The 10,682-nt window shown below is 38.7% G+C and overlaps 1 protein-coding gene across 2 annotated transcripts in view; it reads right to left on the bottom strand.

Moving 5' to 3' along the window:
* Window positions 1-7,345, bottom strand: part of prtga (protogenin homolog a (Gallus gallus)) — a 24,388-nt gene extending 17,043 nt beyond the window's left edge. For both annotated transcript variants that reach the window (XM_036210432.1, XM_024296342.2), the window contains exons 1-2: window positions 7,106-7,345; window positions 5,473-5,775 (exon numbers count right to left, since the gene is read on the bottom strand). In XM_036210432.1, coding sequence (XP_036066325.1) covers window positions 5,473-5,775; window positions 7,106-7,175 — 373 coding nt within the window. In that variant the 5' untranslated portion in view covers window positions 7,176-7,345. The remainder of the gene's footprint in view (window positions 1-5,472; window positions 5,776-7,105) is intronic.
* Between the last annotated feature and the right edge of the window lie 3,337 nt (window positions 7,346-10,682).

The following is a 10,682-nucleotide window of genomic DNA, read 5'->3' as shown; positions in this document are numbered from 1 at the left end:
AAACGGGGCAGCATGCTAACTTTCACGTGTACATCAAAATATTTACAAACATCTGGGTAACCTCAGCTTTAAACTGCTGCAGATGCATTGTAGTGTGTGTGAAGGGAATGATGAATGCGTTAAAGCAGCCAGTGGAGTTTAGCTGAAACTTAAAAAAATAATTAAGGCCACAAATGTGATAGAAACTTGTTTTTAAGTTCTGTTAAAGAGAAAACTTTAAAAGACAGAAACTTAAAGTTCCTATCAACTCTTTATTTTTCCTCATGTAAATATGTTTTCACTGATACTCCAAGGCTAACGGTGGTGAAGATCAGATGTCCTCACCAAGGCCCTATTTAATCAAATTAGTCTTGAGCTGTTACCCCTTAGCTCCACTGCGGCTGTTTGATGTGAACATAGAAGGAAAGGAGACACAGCTAAACCCCCTTCACACAACTGCACACACACAACCACACCATGTGATGCAACAACATGACTGCAGGACATGGGAGATGTGCTGATCTCCCTGCCTTGCAACTTTGATCTTCCATTTATTCAAGTGACTGAGAAGACAGCCTTATTTAATGATAAACTAGAAAGAAGGTAGAAAATCTATAAATATAGGTGGTTGTCTTTCCTAGAGAGAGGAAATCTGCTGCTTTTGTTTGCCAATCTGTGGGTAAAATGATTGTAGTCATTTTACTGACATCTTTTTACTCAGATATAAGTTGGATTATTGCAACATACACGTGTTTTCTTGCACCAGTGTACAAAAACATGAAACTTTGGCTGAACATGTTAACATTACCTTTTCTCGAGCACAGAACAAATACCTCAGCTTACTCCCAAAAGCTTGAAGAAACAGCTCTGACCATCTGCCCTTCTCATTAATCTGACCTCTGACCTTCACAAATCCCGGGCTAGAACTCAACTCAGACAGAGAGCGGCCTGACTGGGGCTGGGTATCATTCCAGGAGTTTAGATACCAATGCCAATACAGATACCTCCAATTCCATACCTACCCCTAAACTATCCTATTTTTTTTTAACTTATCACATTATCTCAGAAACTTTGCTCTCATTATTTAATCTGTTAACTCTCTTCACCTGTTTATCTCTTTAACTAATACACAACATGTCAGTGCACAGAGTTGAAATTAGCCTCAAGCAGTATAAATGAGTTGTGATGCTCACGGCATCTGAAAATCACCTGAATTGAGGATGCAGATGTGGACTAAAGTATTCCTTTAGGTACCAACATTTGATATTGAATTAAAATTATTACCTCCTTACTCAATAGTACCATGATAATTTGACAGGAGTCTAAAAAGTATCTAACTTGATACAAACCTTTGCTCAAAACAGCCACACAAGCTAACTAAAGAACCAATTATACTGTTCTCCAGCTTTGTTGATTTCAAGTGAAGTTGCAATATATTTACATTGTGTCACTTTTATGCAGATTAGATATCATAAAGTTTGCATTAAGTTTGACATAAATCTTTGACAAAAAGAGTCACAAGGATAATAAAAAATGCATTCTTTCATTATTAAAGCTCCTTTAGTGGCAGTCCAAACTGGTAAGGATATATATAGGACTCTCTCTGGAAGCATATGGGGTCTTCCTAGAGCCACAGCACAACACACCACAGGTCAGTGGACAGGTCAAGCACAAACAAAGATTCTCCTACAAATGCCAGGAATTAGTTCATCCCCCTCTGTGGTCACTTTCTCAGTCAGAACACAATGCAGCAAACATACTTGCTTAACTGATGTTTTAATATGCTTCAGTATTTCTTTGGAGTGGACCGTTTATTTAAGGACTCCATGATATATTCATTTGCTTGAACTGTGCTATACTTTTTTTCTATCTATCTATCTTTTTTTTACATTTTATTTTCAAGACAGCTACTTCTAAACCTCACTGAATGCACCAAAGTGCACAGAAACATGGACAGTCGTGGTGCTTGCCTCAGCCCTCCTTCCTCCAACTCATCCCCAGAGGTCCAATATTTGTTTAGAGACATTAAAATTGATCTTCCCCTGCTTCTCCAGGCTGCATGCTAAATTGATAACTATCACTTGACCAATAACCCCTCAGAACCAAGCTATCTCAGTGAAGACTGATTACAGTTGAATGGATCACCGAAAAAACCCCTCATGTTCCCTCGTTCTACCTGCATTCCTATGGATAACCTCACATTGAAGTGAGAGTTTCCTACAACACTGAATGACTCCCCTGAATATTTCTAAAAAAGGAGACTGATAAGCAAAAAGAAGAATGCAAAGCTGAAAAAGCCCACAAATCAATCACTATCCGGGTGGCAGATGTGCTCCTCCTGCACACAGGCTGCAACCCTGCCAAGTGACCACTGGCCTGGCCAAACAAAGGCCTATTCCCATGAGCAGCGTGACCTCTCAGAGATCAGGATAGGCGGAGGGGGGAGACGTGCTGGAGAGAGCATTCATCCCCCTCCATCAGGACCTTATCTCTCCCAAAGTTTTCCAATCACTCAACAGCAACCCTCCACTAAAACAGTGGCCTCATTGTTCAGAACCTCTGTATCAGATCGGAGTACGAAGCCAATATGTGCAAATACATTCTAACACAGCTCTAGTTGTTATAACCTTTTAAATTATTACAATGGCAGTTAAAATAAAACTAACAGCAACAACAAATAAAGTTAAATAAACATCAAGCACTATTGTACTGAAGATTTAGGTCCTCTTCCCTCCCTCTACTGACCTCCAGGCCAGCCATTCAGAGCAACCATAGTGACATTTCTAAACCTGCAGGGATTCAAAGCTTTGACTTGTCTAACTTCAGGGCATTTCTTTCATTAACATTAAAGTTCACACCATGCAAGTTGACTTTTTGTCTTATTGCAGCCTTTAACTGTCTCAGGAATTCAATTTAAATGCATTCCTTACTTGAAGAAGTAGTCTTGATCTGGTTGCCCATGGATACACGGGTACATTCCAAATGTCTACATGCCAACAGTGGCCAAAATATAGAGAATGTATTTATAAAGAGCCCCTTTACAATCAGTGTGCATCAAGCATTACACAAACAATGTAAGAGGCATCAAATTAAGAAAAAAATAAAATGATTTAGGACTTTTAGCATTTCTATCAATCCCATGTGATTTTTGAATGTTTTGTATCAGATTTCCAACTGATTTGTAGAAGGGCCTTTTCCCCAGCTAAATTGTAACTTTAATTAATTAAGACATAATTAATTTAATAGGACATTCATTTGTCATATAGTTTATCAATGACTCTGCTTAACATTATGTTTGACCAAAACAAGACCATTTACTGACTGGTTTGTGGCTTTATCTACAGTATGAATGTTTGAACACATCTAGACAACAAACCATGTGCACAAAGAGAATATATTTTTCTATTCTACCTTTTTTGTATAAAGAAACTACTCTAGAAGGGTTGGTATAAAAATCCACATTCATTCATTAAAGGGTTGCTGACAGCGTTGTGCGATAAAGATTGGGAGTCAAATTCTTTTTCTTTGTGCTTTGTAACTTTTAAAGTCAACTTCCATCAACACTATGGCTATGTCCAAATTCCTTCACTACTCACTATATAGTACACTACATAGTGCGTTCACCATTTTGTAGTGGTGTCCAAATCTACAATTCCAAAATCGAGTACTCTAGAAATTTCCCAGAAGTTGTTGTGAAAAACCAGTGTGCATTGATGCTCACTACAAGAGGTGGGAATCTTCAAGTACATCACGATTCAATTAGATTCTGATTCAATCATAAAACAATTTGATAGTGAAACGATTCAATCATAAAACAATTATAAATGCATCCCAGATCTGCATTCCTTTAGAAATGTTTCTCTTTAAAAGACAGAATGACTTACTTTTCTATAACAAAGTGTATTTTTAAGTAAGCACAAGATCAGTAAACTTGTTTAACTTATATTGACAACATAAAAATTCTGACATGAAAAATCTTTAGTTTGATAATCAAAAATCTTTCACCTCACAAATATCGACCACAATGCATTGCGTTTAAACAATTTTTGCGGAAAAAAAAAGGTGTTTAAATGAAATTTAAAAAAAAAAACTATACACATTTTTAACATCAGAACACAGTGGATTCATAAAAATATGTCGTTAAAATCTAGGACACTATATAGCCCTGCATTATACAGTTATTTAATAGTAAGAGAGTAGGATGGGAATTCGGACATAGCCTATATTCTACCAATGAGAACGTGATAACACCCCAAAAACCAAAACTTCTTGCTTAGAAACAACAACCATCAAAGATCTGATTTCAAATGCATTCCAATCAAATCAGTTAAATTAAACTCTTACAATCAATGTAATTAGCTTTGCTGTGACCAAACAAAGTTGTTCTGACCAGTGATTTCAGGAAAAACAACTGCCCCCACTGAATCCCTTCTCTTTTGTGCTATTGGGAGGCACTGAGGACAAAACTGGTCAGAGTGAAAAGCTTTTCTTTCACCGGAGTAGTGAGGCAGAGAGCAATTGTCTGCAAGGCATCCAGTCCCTCCTAACCTGGGAAGGCCTGCAATAAAGTTTAGGCCTTTTAGACACACAAAGTAAAGCCGCGGTACTGCAGCAATTCACATTAGTGTGTGTGTGCGTCAGTGTGTGTGTTTGTATACTTGCCACTTGTGTCAACCCCCACTGCTGCCCCAGAGTCCTTCAACTAAGCATTTCTCAGGTATGTGAAAATTTTATGAGCTTCCAGATAGACCTTCTAGCAGGTCTAAGTGCCATTTTAAAACAAACTAGTAAAGCTTACAGGCAGTGTTTATCACCGTTTTACTTCATGCTGTTGCACAAGTAAACTGCTCAATTAATTAATAAATCGGAATGTGCTCCTTTAAGCACCAATTAGTTGGACTGACACAGAAAATCTGACATGAAACTTTGCAAACTGAACATAATAAAGAAGAAATAGCTGGGTTTTTTTTAAAATGAAGAATTAAGTTTAAATTTAACAGCTAGATTTTAAAGCACCCCCCTGTTGATCCTCACCCTGGTGGCACTAAAGAGAAGATATTAGGTCCCTCATGACCATCTCGGCCTGAAGCTTCCCCCTTTAAATCATGAGGCCAACTTGCCCAGCAGTGAAGGACAAAGCATTCCAAAAGAACAATTCCTCAAGCGATCGGGGTGCAATAACATGAAAGCCCTGACCAGTAAATAGGGGTCATCTGCTCTTTAGTATAGAGGGGCTGGGATCCTGGACAGCTTCTAACCTTTCAAATCTCCTGCACATTCATTAACACACCAATAGGCATCTCCAAGCAACATTTTAAGCTCTAACTTTGAAGACTGTGTGTGCCTCTTTCAACAGACTTGATTTAGGTGCAAGAATGGGCAGCAAACACATACACATATATATTTATATATAGTTATGAGTCAACACAAAGGCAACATATTGGGATTATTTGTGCACAAAAATAGTTTAAATTTTAGAAAAAAAAAACTCACTTGCGATTGTAAGACGGGCTTTCTGGCTCAGGATTGTTCCATACTTGTTCTGAGCAAGGCACTGATAGCACCCTTCATCTGATTTGTCTCCTCTTCTGCTCTCCACCTCTGAAAAGTAAAGGGAGCCATTGGGCAGCAGGTACACCCGTTCACTCTCCACCAGCTTTAATCCGCTCTTGAGCCATCGGATGTGAACGGGGGCCTCTCCTCGTGCTTGGCAGTCCAAGATAACTGCCTCCTTCCTCATGACAGTCACATCACGGGGCTCCTTGGTGAAAAATAATTCACTAAAGCCTAAAATACCTGCAGAAACAAAGACAAGAGGGTCAGAAGACGACGTACACACGAGCAAGACCCTCTCTGCCAGGAGGCCAACTAAGAATTTAAAGTATTTACACGCCAGGTTGCATCGACTTTTCAGGAGCAGGTAATTACATTAGTTAAGGGCTGTGGCACATTATACTTTAAGTGGGTGAAAGTGGATGCAACCGTGACAGGAAAATACAAGGTTGGGCGGTTTGTCAAACGGAAAAGCGACTCAAAGTGTCAGCTGAAGGCCAACACTGCCATTACAGTAGGTCAAACAAATACATCCCATAGTCCCTTTGGTTTAGCTGGACTCCAAACATCACTTATATATTCAAATAAATAAATACCGCGTTGCTGTTTTCATAGCAGACAAGGTGTTACCAAACCATAAAAAGGAACAAAACATGGAGAAATCCCCTCTAAACTTTTTCTGTTATGATTTTGATGATAATCTATGAGTATTACGAGAAGTAATATTTACTGAACTTATGAAAGAATGTTTTCTGATGATAATCAATAAGCTATTTTGACAAAATAAATCTGCACTATGACCACTCTACAAATATATGAAAATGAAATAACTCGAGCAAGGGTGGAATTATAAAAGTTTGTCTTTTCTTACTTCTTTTCAAACAATAAATCTAACTCTACCTGACTTTGGTTACTATATTTAATTCGTATAATGTGACCAAGTGTATGTATTACTGCAATAATCATCTATGATGAGTAATTACACTATTAAGACGATTGCCTTTTCTTCTTTTATTTTTGCTTTTTGTTTGTTTGTTTTTTAATCAGTGCATTTCTTCTTGTAGTATTGTCTACAATTTATACTTGAAATAACCCAAATCAAGTCATATCAAACGATAATATTTTCATTTAAGTACTCCTCTTCTAGTATTAGCTTTTCATTATAACTTAACTGGGGCTTTCTGCAAGTAAACTGCAAAAAAAACAAGTAAAAAATATATTTTTTCAAGACAGGTAAGGCTAAAATGATAATAAAAAACTCATTTTTAACTTTTTTGTTATTTCACAATTAAATATGCAAGAAGCTGAGGCACAATTAAAGGCTAAACAGTCTGGGTTTAGTGTCAAAAATGCATGTAAATGATCAAATTCACTTTTGAAAACCTATCGGTGAAGTCTCTCCTTACGGTCAGTTTGGAAACAACTTCATTAAAATGTTGAGCTTTTAACCAAGTTAAACCCAAACCACTCTTAAGTTAGTCGTGGCGCCACACACAGCCACGCACGTGACGCCGACAGTTCCGAGCCGCGTTTTAATTATTTAATTGAACATCTTAATGAAACAGCTGCTCACCTGAGATTGGAAGAAACACGAGCACGAACAGCAGCAAACGCTGATATAGTTTCCCTTTAACCGGCGCCATTGTCCACGCATCCTAGCTACTCTCGCATGCTTGCTTCCTCCACTTGAGCTGCACTCTACTGACGGAGAGGACTAGTGGTCAGAGATGCAGGAGGGCAGTTTCCCTCCTCTGGGATGGACGGAGTCAATTAATCACCTCTGTAGGTCAACGTGGACGCTGGGGTCCGGCGCCCCCTGCAGGCGGAGCTTCTTACTACAGGCAGTGGAGCTTCAAACACCTTCTGACCTTTTCAAAATAATAAAGAAACATGTATCTTTCGTAGAATATAGAGTCAGATCTTTCTGTTTATTTGATTGCAACTATTTGTTTGTTTTACATAAATTGAGGTTAAAGCTCATAAAACCCACAAAAACTGGATTTCAGAAAATAAGAATACTACATTTTGCAGGGCACCAACGAATCATCTACTAAATTCAAAGCACCTGCACAGGCTTCACAGATTTTGGTTCAGCTTGGTTCAATATGGGGAAGACTTTAGACTTAACTACTAATCAGAAGACCATCATTGACCCCTTCCATAGTCTGGGTAAGCCACAGAAGTTCATAGCTAAGATGGCTGGTTGTTCACAGAGATCAACGCAAATGTGGCAGGAGAAGATGGACCAGCAAAAGAGACAACTGTGGGCTTCAGCTGATTATCAGAAGAACCTGCGATCCAGAAAGAGTGGATGAGATGGAGGAACAAGGTCAAAAAGCACCACATTCAGTCACATTTGGGATAAAGACTAAAACTGTCAGATTCTTCAGGGCAAGTCACTTCTGAGCCTGGAGGAAACATCTCAGCTGGGTTGACGAAACGAAGGACTGTACTGGTGGCCCGTGGTCCAAGGTCCTGTTTTTTGTTGAATGTAAAGTGATTCTTTCATTTGGGAATCAAGGTCCAAGAGTTTGGAGGGCGACTGGTGAGCAGCAGAACCTAAGGGTGAAACTCCACAGTCAGTCTTGGTTTGGGGTCCCATCTCCAGTGGTGGTGTTGTTAAACTCTGCTTTCTTCAACCCAAAATCTGTCATGAGAGAGGACTCCATGATTCCCTCTGCTGAATGCAGAGTTGATCCTGCAGCAGGACCTGCACATACTAGCGAAGTATCAAAGACAGACTTGTCATTTAAAAAAATATATTTTTAATGGTTGAATTGATGCGATCATATTCTCTGTTATCTTTTGGCAAAAACAGACATAAATTGTGAATTCTCTATAGTATTCTAATGTTCTGAAATCCTGTTTTCATTGGTTTTGAGCTGGAGCCCCAATTTCTGTCAAAATAAACAAATAAATACTTGAAATCAATCAAACAGTGGGCCCTAAATCTATCGTCAATGAAAGTTAGTTTATTGTAATATTTTGTGGGTTTCATTGCTTCATTGTGATTTATCTTTGTTTATGCACTAAAATGAGGCTGATTCAAGTGTCTTTTTAGGGATGTCATCTCCAGAGAAAAGATCTTCAATTAATTCAAACTTTATTTATAAAGCACTTTTCATACATGTGAAACACAAAGTACTTTACAAAATAAAACATTTTTAAAGTTGAACATGTGTGCAGTGTGGACTCCGACTAAAACCCACTTTAACCCCATCTTTCGCTCCAGTGATAGTTACTACCTGTCCCATGCACCGACCTCTCCAGAAGGACTCTCTGTCTTTCCTTTATCAATATAACTGATCCATATTGATGAGAGCTCCAGAGACAAACTGTACGCCAAATGGCTTCTACAAGCTGAGAAAAAAATGTAAATGAGTTTGTCCCTTATAAGTGTGACCTGCAATTACGAGGCAGCATTGATAGGAACAGGACAGCTGCTGTGTCAATGTTGATATTGATCCAGTGTCCATCACTTATTGTAGGGGGAGATCAGAACCCCTGCCCACCCGTGGTCCTGCCCCTTCCTCCACCTACCGTCCTTTATTCAGCTGCAGGACCGCTGACCAGCTGTGATGGCCATCAGGAGGAATAAAGGGAACGTGCAGATCAATTCAGAAAAACGTGCTTCATGGAGAGATTCATACTATTGAAGGACCCAGAAATGTGGTTATGGTTTAAACAAATATAGCATAAAAGTATGTGTTTAAAGATTAAAATTGTGTTTTTTTATTTCACGTAAAAAATGAAATGTGTCATCCATTTTTTCTAAAAATGAACCTTTTAAAATTATTTCAGTCGATAAAAATTGGAAAAACTAAACAAAAGGATATTTGTTTTTGAACATGATTTATTGAGTTATTTTCTCTAGTTTTATCTAGATATTAAGTATGGTTAATTGTGGCCTTTTGCTGACTTTAGCTTCATCAGAGAATCTCCTGTATAACGTGAGAAAGTGTGAAGATGACCTCGTCCACAGTGAAGCACAATCTCCCCTGAGTGTTCAATAAATCAAGACTTCAGAAAAACAGCAGTTTGTGGGTGTGCCGATGCTCAGTCTGCGTGTGAACTCAGGTCAAGCTCGGGAGGTCTCATCAATAGAAAATACGTCACTATCAGGTTGTGCGTGTTGGTAAGGGTTTGGGTTGTTGGGGAGCCAGCTTTCCCAAGGCCTTCTGCCATTGGCTGAGGGCGGGGTGCTCCATCCACCGGTTTCCCCATCCCCGCCGACCCCCGAAGTGTCTGAAAGGTCATCTGGCATTGTGTGAGTGACCTTTTCCACTGACCACAGAGGAGGTGAGGGGTTTTAGAGCCCTGGTGGGGAGGTGGTGGAGAAATGCATTGTGGTCAAACAGCCTGTGCCTTCTACTCCATGGACTCAAACAAAAGGGAATTTTGGCTACATTTGTCCTTTATGACAATAATCTGTTTCAGAAACTTTTTTAGAGTATAAAAAATCAAGTTTGAGCCTGATTTTTTTAATTTAGAATTTTGTGTCCTCTCTTGGCAGTTTTTTTGTGTACTAGTGTGTTTGTAGCTTTTACGGTTCTTTTTTTCTCAATTTAAAAAGAAAAAAAAACATATCTGGTTCAGTTGTAGCTTTTCCCCTGGTGAAGGGACGTTCTCCTTGCTTGTAGACTTCAGGACTACATCAGTTTGGTGTTTTCCCCTTAAATAAATCAGGATGTTTGCCCAAGCTTTGAACATTTTGGTGGATAATTCTGAAGAAATACCTCCCTTTCATTGGTAAATTTTTCATTTCATTTATTTCTGTAAGTTTCAGTTCATCTCATTGACTCTTGTGCGTTTTTCTTTTAGTAACAGAAATGCCATGTTTTTAGGTCTTAAATGCTACAGGTGCTTTAGCTCCCCCCACTGGAAGAATCTAGTAGTGCACCCACCCTTAATTAAAACTTAATTAAAACAAAACAAAGAGGTTTGCACATGTGAAGATTAGACAATAAGGCACAGCTTCACATTTATTTTAGAGTCTTTTATTTTTCTTTGACATTTATATTCACATTTGTGTGCTCTGGGCCATCAAATTAGGGATTCAACAGCTGATTCAGACCTTCAGGTCACTGTGCAGATGTATGAAGAAAGTTGTTGCAATGCACTTCAAGGTGTTGTTACAAAACCGTATACAT

This window comes from Oryzias melastigma, linkage group LG3, assembly GCF_002922805.2.
Source record: "Oryzias melastigma strain HK-1 linkage group LG3, ASM292280v2, whole genome shotgun sequence".
NCBI lineage: Eukaryota > Metazoa > Chordata > Actinopteri > Beloniformes > Adrianichthyidae > Oryzias > Oryzias melastigma.
Note: the sequence above shows the minus strand (reverse complement) of the source record. Positions and strands in the feature narration are given on the sequence as shown.